The sequence below is a fragment of the Falco peregrinus genome, chromosome 6 (genome assembly GCF_023634155.1).
Source record: "Falco peregrinus isolate bFalPer1 chromosome 6, bFalPer1.pri, whole genome shotgun sequence".
In the NCBI taxonomy this organism is placed as follows: Eukaryota; Metazoa; Chordata; class Aves; order Falconiformes; family Falconidae; genus Falco; species Falco peregrinus.
The window spans coordinates 62802810-62818608 of record NC_073726.1 but is presented as its reverse complement, the minus strand read 5'-3'; the positions used below and the strand labels follow the sequence as shown (position 1 = coordinate 62818608).

Below are 15799 nucleotides of genomic sequence, written 5' to 3'. Positions count from 1 at the left end.
AGGTCAAACTGAAGAACGTTTCATGGTAAAACTAAAAAACATTAACTTTTCCTTTACAATGAACAGCTGGATGGATGCTTATCTCAACCTCCTAATGAGTGTACAATGAAACCCGCAAATCTTCAGCAATCTATCCCAGCTGTGTCCCGACCTGGAAAATAATGTTTCACAGCAGCTGTTCTTGCAGAACTTTGGCACTCAGTTTTCCAAGAAGAATTGGAAAGAGCAAGAAATGTGTCAGAAAAAATAAAAAAGTTTGTCAAACTTCAGGGGGAAAAAAAAATGTGTTCAATTCTGAGCAAAGCTAGTATTAGACACATCTTTAAAATGCCACAGGGCACTGAGTTAAATTGATCATACTTCCACTAGAAAAAATCATTTAGCTAATGCAATTTTATTTCTACAAGTGTTTCCTTCATTTTCGTTGCGAACGTGTGAGTCAGTGCACAGCATGCATAAAGTTAATGTCCCATTTTTTAAAACATTTAAAAGTAGCTGATCAATATTACTTAGAAGTGCAGCTGTTTCTCCAATTTCTGTTCAGGCAGGGGAGAAGAAATACTGCGTCCTCTCAGAAAACATCAGAATGTACACCATCCAGATCGGCTGCCAGCCAAAGTGTGCGAAAACCGTCATTGTGAGTACACCACTTTTGCTGCGGTAAAAGCCAGGAACCCCCACCCCTTAACTTCACCCGCCTCCTAATACCCACTAACATACACAACACTTCAAGGAAGTCCCTGACAATATATTTATTGACCTTTTTTCTGGATGAAGCAGAGAATGGAAGGTTAAAGGCTGCTGATGGCTGCAGCATGGGAAGGGCTGGGAGCCGATGTGGTGCAGAGGGAGCGCAGGGAAGGGTAACCTTATGCTTGTCCCTAGCAACCCCATCCACTTTTCCCTGGGGTGATGGAGGCCACCTGGCTCCTACCAAGGACTTGGGGTGGCAGACTGAGCCCCGGCACAGTAAGACCGGAGACCAGCAGAGCTGAAGTGCTGCTAAAAATCCAGATCTCCAGTTCAGCCTCCACCCAGAGACGATACCCGGCAGCCCCGTCCTTGCTGCCACGCTTCTCTACCCTGGCCCTGACCCTCAAGCATGGCATTTCTGGGTTTCCAGACAAGGGAGTGCTGCGCGGGTTTCTTCGGACAGCAGTGCCAGCCCTGCCCGGGGAAGGCAGGGAACGCGTGCTTCGGAAACGGCGTCTGCCTGGACGGCATCAACGGCACGGGCACCTGCGAGTGCGGAGATGGGTTTGTCGGTACAGCATGCGAGAGCTGCGTCGAAGGCAAATACGGCCGCAACTGTGATCAAGGTACTGAGCATCCCCAAACCACACAGGCACCTTCGCTAGCCTTGTCAAGATGTCAAAACCTTGCCCCTAGATCTTCTAACCATGTCCATTCTGTATCCTGGAAAGGTACCTCACTTTCAGGGGAATAGGCCAGTCTCAAAAACATCATTAACCCCTTTTCTTTCCCCAGTATGGTATTTTCTCTCTACTCCCTCTTTTGGAGACAGCGCTTCCTACTCCGGCATGCTACAGACTTAGAACAACATGCAGCAAGAATAATCCTCTTCAGCACTTCTTTTTCACCAGCACTTTCCCATTAAAACACAGTTTCAGTCCCTGTATTTGGGAATAGGGTAAAGATAAGCACATTCTGAATTCAGATTTATTCTTTAGTCAGAAGCCAATAGGCACAAACTAAAGCATTTCTTGAAATAGCCTAGAACAGAAGGTGCCATCAGCAGAAGACGTCTGGGTTATCCCTTGTGCCCTTCGTATCCCTCACTGTCCTGCCATGCACACTGCTACCTTACCCCAGTACAGTGGTTTTCTCCTGTCTCTCCCCGCAGCATGCACTTGTGTCCACGGGAGATGCAGCAGCGGGATTGATGGGGACGGCTCCTGTGAATGCGACGTTGGCTGGAGAGGGGTGACGTGTGAGACTGGTGAGTGCCCCCTCCTTTTTCTGGGGTGAGAAGGGAGCATTTCAGGAAATGCCAGAACTACAGTTACAATCAGATGCCAGAGCACTACCAGATAATGCAGCCGCTTCCCACATGCAGTGAAATACAGGTGACTTTCCTGTGCTATGGCAATTAATTACTGTATTAATAGAGAGCCAGCCAAAATACTGCTCATGAGACTTAAATGCCTTACATAGCTAATTCTCTACCTATGTCACACTGTAATTGTCCCAAAAGAACATCCCATTTGCCAAGGCTATATGTTTTGCAGAGCAGAGTCACCTAGCATATTTTGATCCTCAGCTCAAAAGCCTCCCAAATGCTCCAAGTTGGTTTAGCTACACAACACTGGATACTAAATTACGTTCTTACTAATACCATAAAATTAATTAGCAAATAAAGAATTTTATGTTTAATACAGCTCCTACATCCAATAAAATTGAATTTTATTTAGACAAAATTAAAATGTATTAAATAACTCTTTCAGAACTATAGGTGCAATAGTATAAAATAAAAAATAGTATGAACATGTTAATAATAGCATTCAGTATCAGTTTTAAATTTGCTTTGGGAAAAAAACGGGAATGAAATTAACTTCATGGTTAGAAATTCTATAATTGCTATAACTGATCACATTTCAGTTCCTTTAGAAAACCTACACTTACATAATTAAACTAATAACATGCAAAACTCACTGGACTAAATACAGGTAAATAACAGCAGGTGAAATAAATTCAGTTTCAGCACATCACCAGGAAAATAAGTGGTACCCACCGATCTATACAGATGCAGTCTCTAAAAAGGCTAAAGGCACAGTTGTCTGGTGCAGAACCCATACCAGACTCCAGCTGTGCATGATGGTGACAAAAGATTGGGAAAGTAGAAGAATGTTGATCCAGAAGGTTCTGATCCCCGTTTCTTTTTTTCTTTTTTTTTTTTTCTTCCTCTTGCAGAAATCAAAGAGGACGCATGTAACACCTCATGCCATACCAGTGCTAAGTATGTATGAAATCCACTTATTTGGAGGAGAGGGGAGAAAAAGGGATCTCTTGCAAGGCAGAAAGAACAGTCCATCTTAGTCTTTTTGAAGATTTCTCAGCAGCATAGATAATACTCATGTTTTCCATCACAGAGATAAAGAACAATGTTAATATAACATACTCTGTGATGAGACCAAAAGTTCAAAATGTGCATGTTAAAAGCAGAAAGAAATGGGATTGGGGGGGGGGGGGGGGAAGAAAAGAAAATGAAAAGAAGAAAAAAAAAAAAAATTGAGACACCCTACCATACAGTATACAAAGAAATGGAGCCTGCAGCACTAAAGCAAACAGGAGGCCAGGGCAAGACAGATCACAAAGCCGGGTTTCTGAGGTGGGCTTTATCTGCTCCTCCTGTTTGCTCTATCCACCACCACACACAGGACTGAGAAATGCCATCAACACTAGGGACTTCACTAGAGGGCAAAAAAAAAAAAAAAATAAAGCTCTCAGCAGCCCGGCACCCATACTGGGGCAGTAACTAGTTTTCAAAGGAGCAAGTGGTCTTCATTGAGCTATTTACTGAAGTGCACCTGCCCCCCATCATTGATGAAACAGCAAGATTTACATTACCCCAAGACATTAAAGAAACAAGGAAAGGTAGCTGGAAAGACTCCACATTTTCAGTCACAGCTCTTCTCCAGGAGCAGCGAAACCAGAGGGGCAGATGTAGATCCCTCTCTACCCTGTGTATTTGTGAACTGCAGTTCACAGCAGCAATATTTTACCAGGCATTTTTGGCAAAACTCCACCCTCAAATTTGCTCAGGGGGGGATCCCAAACATGCTGGCATCAAGACTGTGCTTCTGACAGGAGAAGCAAACTGTTCTTCTCTTAAGCCTCATTCATCCGCTGCTGTACCCCTGTAGGTACACGGATAGGTGCAGGCATGGCAGGAGTGCCGGGGCAGGACAGGACTGTGCTGGCTGTGTTGTGAAGCTGTCCCTGGGTGACAGCAGGGAGCAATCCCTGTACTACACAGAGCTCATAAGGCAGTAAACCCACGCTTGCATACAGAAGGCCAAACCGTTCAAAAACACAGAACTTGAACCCAGAGGGCTCAGACACCTGGCTCCCACCCCTGCACATCAGTTCTGCTGCATCCCTCCATAAATTGTGGGCACACAAAAATTTCTGTGTTCTATTTGGGTGAGCGGGCATGCAGCTTCTGGAGTTCTGCAAGAGAAACTAAGATGCCTGATGACCGAAGCGTGCATTTTTAATACTTAAAATAATGCATCCAAGATGAATTTGGAAAGCTTGGTCCAACTAGGTTTATTTTTATGGTTGTACCCACATCATGCTGTGTGGTTAAATGCCTTGTTATTTCTATGCGACATTACCCTCACAATAATGCACAAAAACAAGGGCTGTACAGAAGACCTAACTACTTTTTTTCATTTCTGTTCTTCTTTACATGCCATCTCCCTCCTTTTACTTCTTTAGCTGCCTTCTCCTATCAAATGGCACTGCCTATTGCAAGTGTGCAGCTGGGTTTGAGGGGAATGGCACGTTCTGCACAGGCAAGTGAACTTTTTTCTTCCCTTTTGAAAAAAAAAAAAAAAAACCCCAAAAAAAACAACTAATATGGTTGAAGCACTCTGTGGTCACGCTGGAGCTGGTGAGAGATGAGCACTTCCCTAGACATACCTAAAAAACAGGAACTGCTGCCAGTTTGCTCAAAATAAGTAAGAACCCAACAGGTGTGGACCCATAGCAAACAAAGGGCTCAAAATCCCCAAGCTGAGAGGCATTGCGCTAGGGGAGACCAGAGAAAAGGGAACACGCCGTGCACAACCCAGGCTCTGTTGTTTGCACAGTAATGAAACCCGGATTATGACTTTTACTCCTTTTCCCAACAAAGGCCAGCAAAGACAGGCCAATTCAGGATACAATAACACCTCCAGCTATTGGAAGCTGTATAGCCCTACAATTTCCTCAGCTTTCTGAACTTGCACAGATTTCTGGGGAGGTAAAATCAGTTTCTTCAGACCAGAGAGATCAGAGAGACCCTCGGAAAGGGGCAGTTGCAGCTTGTCCTAGGTGTCCCTCCAAGAGTCTGGCATATCCAGACTTATGAAATAGACTGTTTCTGGCTACAGTAATTGTAATTAATTTTACAGTTGCTTTACTTAATCCTTAACTGATTAAAGTAAGGCTTCTGGGAACAGAAGCATATTTGTCTACTCACAATGGCTGGCAAGGTCCTAGTCCAAGATTTTAGCACTCTTACTCTGGCTGCTTTCATTTTCTCTTTTGGCACAAATCAATCAAATTCATTTTACTCTACTGCTGGGAAATTCCCCGTGTGCAGGAAGAGCTGGGTGACACAGCTCACACATAGTGGCTCTGAACTCACACTTATTCCCCTGTAGAGGATTCCTGGGGGAAACTAGTCACAGGACAAGTCATGTCCCCAGTCTGGCTGTTACAGCTGCTGAAACAGCAATTTGAGGTCATTTGAGACAAAACCTAAAGCAACGTCTGGGCTGATTTGATTCACACTGAAGATCAGAAAAGGCTCTGTCCCTGCTCTCAGGGTAGCCCAAGCAAACTCGATTTGCAAGCCTCTGACTCATCCAGAGTTGGAGAAATGGCACAAGCACCCAGCTGAGTAACAACCAGGACTTTTTGTCACAGGAGGGCCAGGTGGTATTACACTCTAGACCTTCTGCAAGAGAAGGCGTATGATCTGTGTGCAGAAAAAGGCAAGCTAAGGTAAAGCTCCAAATAGCCATTTAGAGAAGAATGTGAAGGTCCCTTTTCTGGCGCTTGGTTGGAACAGGGAGAATCAGAAGATGGGAAGTTATTGAAAGTCAGTCCTGGATGAATTCTTATCTTCTAGAGTAGAAGCATCTTCTCAGGTTTCCCTCTTGTAATCAGATGTATTAAATATCTGGCACTAATGAAGTTTACGGCCTCTTAAATCAGAAAGATTCTATGTTCAGAAAATGTTAGCAAATCCTTTTAAAACACAGAGACAGCTTAACCTAAAAAGTGAAAAGCCATTTAAGCACGCTGGTTTAATCTGGGCTGTTGTCACTGTTCAGCTATTGATGCTTGCAAGACCAGCAACGGTGGCTGTTCTGCCAAGGCAGAATGCAGAAGAACAACACCTGGCAACAGAGTGTGCATCTGCAATGCTGGCTACACTGGGGATGGAATAGTCTGCATCGGTAAGCATGTGCAATGTCTCATGTATCACAGAGGAAATTACAGGAGTGAGTTTTCCTGTAGATGGAAGATCCCTCTTCCGCAATGACGCAGAAGTGCAGTTTCCTGATACTATAGACCCTGATGCCAGAGGCATCTGTACCAGCTACGTGGTTGATACTACTTGGCAAACCATGCAGCTACAGCAGCGTGGTGTGACACCAAAGCTTACTAAAGATCTACCTCTCGACAAGGATAGCCCCATCTTCAGCAGCTTGATACACTCACACTCCTCTGATCATTGCAAACTTTTAAGACTTTTGGACATTGATGTGCCATGCCTCCCTAGGTATGGTTTTAGAAGTGCTGGTGGCAGTTTTAGCCTTTACCAAGACAACTATGAGACCTAGACTAAAGTATTAAGTAGCTGAGGGAATGAGTTCCATTGATTCGCAGTTGGCATACATCTGCATTCCTAGTATGCTTTACTTAAAATTCTCCCTTCTTGGGTTTCCAGAAGCCCCTTTTTATTATAATGTTTCTGTTTTACAAAGAAATCAACCCTTGTCTGGAGAACAACGGTGGATGCGATAGAAATGCAGAATGCACACAGACTGGGCCAAATCAAGTGAGTACTTTTTCAGTGCAGAAAAATAAGACTGGCCAAGTGTTTAGAGTTGCGTAAAGAAACATTTCCCCATCTCAGCTTTATTTTTAAATGGAAAAGTGGATTTCATAACAGAAATTCTGAAAAAGCATATGCTTCCCTCAAAAAGGTATTTGAAGGGGAATATGGACAAAAATGAAAAAGTTAATTTCAGTAAAAGAGATCCAAAACTGCAGAGGAAAGCAGTGTTTTGCTATTTCAAGTGGTTGATTTTCTCCTTTGGGAGGCTTTGATGTGTAAACATGTCAGTTTGAAAGTATTGCCAGATAGTGTTTCTTTTATTGTGGTAGAAACTGTCCATGGAAAAAATCTGTTACAGACTAGCCCTTCTCCCAGCATAGCTCAAATGTATTCACAAGGAAACAAAACGTCCTGAGTCATAGCCCTCCTACAGGGCTTACAGCGCATCGGCATCCACGCGCTCCTCTGCTGCTCAGCACCTCCAGTGCAGAAGCACCGCATACTCTCTAAGGAGAAAGAAGCATGAAAGGACAAGGGGGGCAAAGGAGAAGCAAATTGGCCAGGGCAATGAAGCAACACAGATTAGTGTTTCTATTTTTCTAACAGTTTCAGAAGAAGCTGAACTCCCTGGTTGAAGCACTTCTTACCATCCCCTTATAGTTTCATATTAGCTATTGGGAGCACTGTAATCCTGCAACTGCACAACAGTTTTTCTTCAGGAACAACATAGGAAACAGAGCAGGAGTCAGAGGCCACCTCCTGCCTTCCAGATGTCCAGGGACAGGAGGGGCAATAACCCCATCAGCCCTTTTTGCCAGTATTGATCAATTAACTCTTTGCCTTGACTCATTTGCAAGTCAGTACATTTCTGGGGGGAGCACAGAGCCACTTACCTCTTTTCCCATCCCTCCAGACAAGACAGATGATGGCTATTTTCTTCCATGCACCCTCACTGGGGATAGAACTAGTAGCTACGACATGATTATTTATCCTTCCTTACCCACTTCCTCACCCATCAGAGCAATAACAACCTCCACTACAAAATCTCAGCGCTGCAGAGGGAAACTTACAGGACAGAAATGTGTCTGCTTTCTGTAGGGCTTTCAATCATCCAGGTACATAAAAAACTGCTATTACACTGCCTAACAGTTTTATTTCTGCTGCAGAAATCGCCTTGAATTTTCAGTCTCCTACCTATTAAATGTGAATTCTAAATTGAGAAACATTAAGCAGTGAATTGGAGAGGAAGATAAGTCATTTCCTTGCAAGCATGTTAATTTTTCATCTTTGTGATAACTGCAAGTGCAAAACAGAGTAATTGTGACCAAAGTGTCAAGTATATTACTGCAAGTGCAAAACAGAGTAATTGTGACCAAAGTGTCAAGTATATTACTGCTGCATGGGAATCTGTCAGTAAAATCAGGACACAATTCCAAGCATGTTTTGGAGATATGTTTCATCAAAAAAAAAAAAAAAAACCAAAACATAAAAAAAAAACCAAAAAAACAGGAGAAAGGAAGAGAAGAGCAGGGTCACCAACATATGCAAATAAAATGGTGGAAACAAATCAGGTGTTTAGCCTGCTTTGCTAGCAAAATGAACATGTGCAGATATCAAAGGGGTCACTTCAAATGACCAGCACAGCAGAGGAGAGGTGAGAGATGGATAGATAGGGAAAGAGCAGACAGAGCCTCTTGGAATTCCCCAGTCATTCCCCAGTCTCGCTCTATGGTTGCTCATGCTAGCTAAAAAACTGCTGCAGGAGACAAGATGTACTTTTAGCTTAATAAACTGTATACCACATCACTATGAAATAATCTGGAAAATACATAAATTAAATATAACTGTGCTGAAAAAAAATCAAACATCTTTCCATGCATTAATGTTTTCTGGGTTTGCTTTGTAGGCAGTATGCAATTGCTTGAAGGGATACTCTGGAGATGGTAAAAAATGCACATACATTAGTCTGTGCTCACAAGTAAGTATCTGTTTAAGGTCTTGTTATAATCATTATACTTTTGGGGGTTTTAGGCATTCAAAACTAAGTCAGATATGCCCAGAATCAACTCCTGTTAACTTAGCTAGCTTTTAAATATGTTTGAATTAGTACATGTTTTAGTGCTGTCACTGTTTTAGAAACTTAAGTATGCAATAAGGGTTTTTCCTGGACCACAGCCTGGACATGACATAAGTGAGAGCCTGGACTCATCACTGAGTCTTAAAAAACCCACTTGAGATCTAGAGAAACCGACGCTAGTCTGTAGTGGTAAAATGTAAATCATATCTTCTGAGCAAATCTTTTGTCACTGCTAGAGTTCATACAAAAAGCCACTGTCTGAATTTGTGTTTGGGACACAGAGGGCTTACCAGTATTTCAATTACTATTAAAAAATAATAAAAAACACAGTTTCTAGGTAAGACAACTTAAGAGCTTAGTTCAAATGACAAGAAAGAGAAGAGTGATCTACTGCATATTACTGTAATGACCAAAAAAACAAAAAAAAATCCTATAGTTCAGGTTGTCGATGCTCAGGGTCCACTTCTAGCTCTTCTAGGAGCCAGGTGATTGGGAACAAAAGATAATAGTCTATGGTAGATCAAAACACCTGTTTATTTTTCACATTCTTCTGTCATTAAGCCCTCTGGTGTGATTTGGGACCTTACCTGTGCAGTTTGAACAAGAGAAATGATCAAGTGTCAGCATACACATCCCCTTCTCAGTCAGAAATTTTTCTAGCCTAATCAGACTATCAACCCTCACATTGCTGGGTCATTACACCACTGAAATCCGTGTTGGGACAAAGTTACTCAGGAGCCTGGGCATCCCTGGAGTAGATGTTTCCAGCAAAGGCCCCAGCCTACAGGCTCACCTATGGCAGAGCTCCCACAGAGCAAAGAGCAGAGCCTCACAGACTCTACAGCCACACGTAGGCTGCATCCCAAACACACCCCTGCAAGATGCATCATACAGGACAGCAACACCTAAAGCTGCAGCAGAGGCAGGTTTGTGAACAGTGAAACAGAGGAGATGGGTGGGAGGATGAAAACCTATCACCTTTTCTTGATGGAGAGGTTAAAAAAACCCAAAACAACTAAAACCAAACTAAAACTCATTCTTCATGTAAACTATTTCCTTCCACAACACACAACCCAGGACTTCCCGTGGCATTCCTCATTCTGTCCCTCACTTATCACTGCAGGCCAAGAATTAGCCACATCTCTGGTGTGTGAGCTAGGTGATGCAAAACTAGCCACATATTTGCAATCAGCAAATGGTTCTCTGCACCAGCCACATTGCTCTGCTTCCTGGCAAGCAGCAGCAGGGACACAGCCACCCTCCTGTGTGCATGAGTCCTTTCTGCTTCATGCACAGTGACAATAACTCTCACCTTTCCAGCCTGGCCTGTCAACAGACTTTCTCTAAGCTTGAATGATTGCAGACATGAAAGAGCAAGGGCAAAACCAGAAGCTGGAGGAAGGGGAGCTCAAAGCTATGAGCCACTGCTTCCCATAATTTTGTATGCTTTTGCTTTTTCCTGTGCCTTGTTCCAGCAGTTCTGCTTCCACTTTGACTAATTATGCCAGGCTAATTATATATAAAAAAATAAAAAAAATAGTCTTGAGAAGTGTAAATGTCAGGACAGAGGCTAATCGAGATTCACAGTAGCCAAACATCTGGGCAGCAAAGCTTCACAAGAAGTCATGATAAAGCTAAGATTGCCAACAGTCTACCAAAAGTAGCCAAATAAATAGCAAGTGCACCGCAACCCACCACTTACAGCCAGGGCTCCCTGTGGTCTGTCAAGGCAGGCCCCGCTGGTAGCTCCCAAAGGAGCTGTGGTCCCACTCATGGCCCATGGGAAAGAACCCCTGAGATGACCAGCAACAGAAAGGACACCATGAAACAATCACAGGGAAAGAAAACAAGACCACTTCTTAGTTTTTCCAGGTTTGCCCTCAAATCCAGGATAGAAACTTATTTGCAAACTGAGGTGCTAAATGAGGAGCACCCACCTGTGTCTGAGTAGAGCTCTGAATCCCAGCACACTGCTCCTGGATGAGGAACACCTCCCCTTAGGGAGCTTCCTGGAGGCAGGCAGCTGGGCGAGGTACATCTGCTGCTCCAAGCCTAATGTTGTGCTGGTGGTAGGCTCAGGGGCAGATAGGAGATGTTTTAGGGGAAAGCACATGTGGTAGGTCACCATTCCAGCTGGCCTGGGCCATCAGACAGACAAAGAACAATAGACAGTCCTTTGCTGGCACCACAGAAGTGATTCACAGCTGTAACTAGTTCCCTTCCTTCAGTTTCAGTCAATGCTGCTTCAGCGGAGCAGCGAAGACTTATCACTAGAGTCTAGAGTGAAACTTGCATGGAAATATTTTGGATCCTTATAGCACCATGAACAGAAAATATAAGGAGAGAAAACTACATCCTCTGCATAAAAGGAGAATTATTTCTTAGATACCTTAAATGTTCTTTAGTGTTTACAAGAAAGTATATATCGTCAGGAGTTCCAGTAAGATGTGGTTTGAAAAAGCTGTTGGGATGAAGTCTTTCTAAGCTATATCCATGGGAAAAAAGTGATGAACTAGAAATGGTTTGTACACCTAGCAATGAAGAAATTAAATATTCTAAATGTTGATCTTACAAGAATAATGGAGGCTGCAGTGAATTTGCCATCTGTAATGACACCGAGCTGACAGAAAGGACCTGCACCTGCAAACATAACTACATTGGGGATGGATTTAAGTGCCGGGGAAATATCTTCCAGGTAAAGTGCTGCATGTGTTTGCTGTCGCTTATTTTTGTTCAGATAGTTATTTAATATAGTGATCATGTCTTGAAAAATGCCAGGCAGGTTTTTTGGACAAATTGGTAAGTCTACCTCAAGATTTGAAGTAATCCCAATCCAAGAAACCAGGAATAGGAATAGGATGCCACAAGATAACCTTACCTGCCTTCAAAAAAACCCAAACCAAACAAAAATCCCCCATCACTCAACTGATAGACAATCATTACTGCAGTGCTAGGGAGTTAATACTGGTATTTTTAGGTTTCAAAGCAGCCTGTTCTTTGATAAAGCAATGCAAGAATAGAACAGAAGCAATGCAGATGGGCAGCATTTATTCCAAACCAAGAATTCCCTACCTTGTCTGAGTGCTGCATTTGTTTGCACTCCACCGATATTGGCCTCACATTTGCAGCACCATTACAAAGTCTTGTTCTTATTGCAGGAACTTCTTAGAGACTCCAACACATCTAGGTTTTATTTCCACTTAGAGGTAAGAAAAGGTTAAGTGGGTTGATCTGGGGTGGAGGGGGGGGGGGGGTCCCCTCTTTTTTTTTTTTTTCTTTTTTCTTTTTTTTCCTCAAGGACATAGTGGGACAAGAAGCATCTGGCATGTACCAACAACCATCAACTTAATTGGGACTGAATTTAGATTACCTGTCACTAATACTGGAGACACTAATTTAAACTATTAACTGCCATTAAAACCTCCAGAGTATTAATGATCACGTCCAAGATCCCAGGGAAATGTAGGGCCTCCAGACAAGGCATAAAACTGAGGCGCTCACCCATTCAGTCCGAGATCTGCCCACACACCTCACATGAAGCCGGATGTGAGCAAATACCACTCTTCTGCTAGCCTTGCTGCATTTCCAAACTGTGATGCTGTTTTCAGTCGCCTCTCTGAAGCACTGCGGGATGCTGTGTGTGTTGCTAGATGGCCAGTGCGCGCCACCGGTTCCCACTACCTTTTTGGAGACTGGCGATAGTAATTCTCAGCTTACCTCGAGCCTCAGGGCAGCACGAATCTGTACACTGGTTTGCTAGTTCAAAGACTCCTATTCTAGCTTCCATTCTGCTACATGGTAGGTGGATGGCTTCCTCTCGCTTGAGCAGAGCTCTCTTCTTATTTCAGTTTGTCCATGGTCACTGCAAAGTGCCAGCAATACCCTGGGTCCATTTGTACCTCTAATAGTAACTAATGTACTCATAGACACAAGCAACCACGTAACAGCTAAATACCTGTACAGACACATGCATATTATCCACTCTTGCCTTTCTAGAGATGAAAGTTTGTTCATCCTCGCTAGCCCAGGGGGGAATAGCCCTCCCCATCTCCCTATGCTTAACGTTTGTTGCAAGCTTTCCCTCTTCTCTTCATTACTGCAGAAGAAACAGAGATTTGGCTACAAGCTGAGAAGAGAGAAAAATCTTCCGGTTCATACCTGTAGGCAGAGGTGACAGACAGGGCTAGGAAGAAACCTCTACACCGTACAAGAGGGTTTCTCTCACCCTTGCACTGCACGGAAGGGAACCCAATGCACCGCAGCGACAGGGCTGCAAGCGCCACCACCCCACACAGCAGGGCTGTCCCCACTGCTGGGTGGCAGACATTAACAACTAATTGCTGCTTTGTCCTCTTAAATTTGGCAGGCCTTGTCTATCAGAGATATTGCAGGCCCTGGGCCCTTCACACTGTTCGTACCTCGCACGGACGTACTAAACAGTGACCCACGAGTAAGTAAGAAGGGCAGAAGTTCTTGGTAAGCTGACAGTGAGGTTTGGGATTCAGTTGCCTTGGTCAACTGCTTCTCAACTCCTCCTCTTTCTGCTGCAGGTCAAGGACTGGATTGCCAAAGGAATGATGGCTCAGGTCCTCCGGTACCATATGGTGGGTTGTGCCAGTCTATTGTACAACGACCTGACCGCGATCACCAACATCACCTCTCTCCAGGGGGACCCAATACACATCAGCTACTCCCAGGTAACAGAGCATGAGGCGGCAGGGGACAGAATAATAACACAGTCTGCTCTCATTCAGCTTCTTTTAAAAGCTGAATGGTTCCCACACCTCCTCCAATGCACAAAAAGAAATAAATAGCATTAAAAGAAGGTTGCCCGTTCAGCTGAACGGCATTTATCTACTATGCCAGGAGTGGAGTTGTACAGCCCTTGCTTTGACATACTGTTTTCTGCTCAGACTGGTTTCATGAGCATGATGAGAGTTTGGAAAAGCAAAGAACAACTTACTAAAACTGAAGCTACTGTTCGCTGCAAAGAAAGGGTGATCCAGGCTCACCATGTCAAGGAAATTTGGCATCCGCCTCACCCTCCCACAAGGTTCCACAGGAAAAGTGTTTTTGTTGCCTTTCCAGAACTCACTGATCTTGAACAACAAAGCTGAAATTCTACTCAGAGATGCTGTGGGCACAAATGGTGTGATCCATGTCATAAATCAAATTCTGGTCCCATCACATATGCAGGATTTCCCACTTAAGAAGGTATGTGCAGCTCACTGCCTTTCTCAGCCCAGGGGCTTTTCCACAGTTACTCTTAGATATATATATTATGAAAGTCACAAAAAAAAAAGTGATACTAAAAAGACCTTATACAAACAACATGTGACACTGCATAACAATATAACATATTATATATGCATATATATGCATAATATAACATAATAATGTTATATTTAAAGTTCATTCAGGAATTACAATTATAGTAAAAACAGCATAAGAGGACTTCTGCACAGGGCTTTTACAGTGGCTTTGATTTCATAACAAGAAGTGACTTTCAGGGGAAAGCAAGCTAATATCTGCTTTTTAAATACCCATGTAATGTATTTATTAGATAAATTACTGAAATTCTTTTCTTTGTAGGAAAGCCTTAAAATGGTTGCAGCCAAACACGGATACATACTGTTTAGCAGTTTGCTAGAGGTAAGAACACAAGAGACAGCAGCCATTGGGCAAAGGATTTAAACCCTTTTTTGAAAGACGAAAGCACAGACATGGCACACAGCATCACTGGCAGAATGGTGTTCAGTGGAGCCAAAGGGCTCACAACACAGTACCCAACAGCCCTGGTCACCGCGTGGTCCCTCTCCCAGAGGTGGGAGGATGTCAAGCAGACTCACAGCCACCTTTCCTCTCACCACTCAGCGCCATCCTACTGTATATCATATTACATGGCCAAGGTTTAACCCAAGTATGACTTTTTGAGCCCAAAGCTGGGCCATCAGCCTGGGTTTCAGTGGGAAGCCCTAGGTGATAAAGAACTACTGAGAATTCAGTCACACAGCTCAGCTTGGGCAACTCAAGTCAGGCACCTGGTTTTTGAAGTCATGGTATTTTCAGGCCGGTGGCCGGGCAGCCCACAGGCCACTGCATCCCAGTTACACCACACATCCACCCCGTGAGGCCAACATCATTTTAGATGGAGCATTAATCTTCCACTGCAATTTTTGGTACGTTACAGAAAAACAACCTGCTTGGGCTGATCAACGATCCTATTCACAAACCTGTCACGCTCTTCTGGCCGACAGATGCAGCCATCCGTGGGCTGCCACAGGAGCAGCAGGACTTCCTCTTCAAGAAGTCCAACACTGACAAACTGGTGCAGTACCTCAAATTCCACATTGTCCGTGATGCTGCGGTAAGCCCTCACTTTTTAGGAGCATTGCCATGTCCAAGGCACACAAGCCCAGACATGTGCATCTCCCGTTTCCTTCCCAGGTGCTAGCCTACGAGCTCCCCCGCTCCACCTCATTGAAGACTCTGCAAGGCTCCAACCTCAGCGTTAGCTGTGGGGATAACAGAGAGATTGTAAGTGTTCACTCTGCCAGCACACATACCCCTTGCCCTAGCTACGAGATCCACTCGTGCAGACCCCAGAAAGGGTCACTGGCACCAAAACTCAGCCAGTTTTCACCAGTCCATGCCAACAGCCACAAAAGCAGGGAAGCCAGCCCAACAAATTCAGCAAACTAGATGGTTTGCAGGACTATGGAGCTGTCATTTTCTCTGTTGTAAGGTGCTATTTGTTCAAAACAGCTCTCAGTTACTTCAAACCTGAAATACCAGCACATTTTAACTTCTCCTGCAATGAAATACACAATGGAAAACCGTTAAGATGAACCTGGATTTGGCAGAAGCCTCAGGAACACAGCACCTGCTTGCAAACTCTGGTTTGTGAGAACTTAGAAGCTAAGATT

The 15799-nt window shown here is 43.9% G+C and overlaps 1 protein-coding gene across 3 annotated transcripts in view; it reads left to right on the top strand.

The window, feature by feature from the left end:
• STAB2 (stabilin 2) overlaps nucleotides 1–15799 on the top strand; it is an 88195-nt gene that overhangs the window by 52558 nt on the left and 19838 nt on the right. For all 3 annotated transcript variants that reach the window (XM_055808849.1, XM_055808848.1, XM_055808850.1), the window contains 16 exons: nucleotides 545–637; nucleotides 1124–1319; nucleotides 1865–1960; nucleotides 2932–2977; nucleotides 4462–4538; nucleotides 6066–6191; nucleotides 6723–6796; nucleotides 8703–8774; nucleotides 11449–11568; nucleotides 12032–12079; nucleotides 13240–13323; nucleotides 13424–13570; nucleotides 13962–14087; nucleotides 14466–14525; nucleotides 15064–15240; nucleotides 15321–15410. In XM_055808849.1, coding sequence (XP_055664824.1) covers nucleotides 545–637; nucleotides 1124–1319; nucleotides 1865–1960; nucleotides 2932–2977; nucleotides 4462–4538; nucleotides 6066–6191; nucleotides 6723–6796; nucleotides 8703–8774; nucleotides 11449–11568; nucleotides 12032–12079; nucleotides 13240–13323; nucleotides 13424–13570; nucleotides 13962–14087; nucleotides 14466–14525; nucleotides 15064–15240; nucleotides 15321–15410 — 1632 coding nt within the window. The remainder of the gene's footprint in view (nucleotides 1–544; nucleotides 638–1123; nucleotides 1320–1864; nucleotides 1961–2931; nucleotides 2978–4461; nucleotides 4539–6065; nucleotides 6192–6722; nucleotides 6797–8702; nucleotides 8775–11448; nucleotides 11569–12031; nucleotides 12080–13239; nucleotides 13324–13423; nucleotides 13571–13961; nucleotides 14088–14465; nucleotides 14526–15063; nucleotides 15241–15320; nucleotides 15411–15799) is intronic.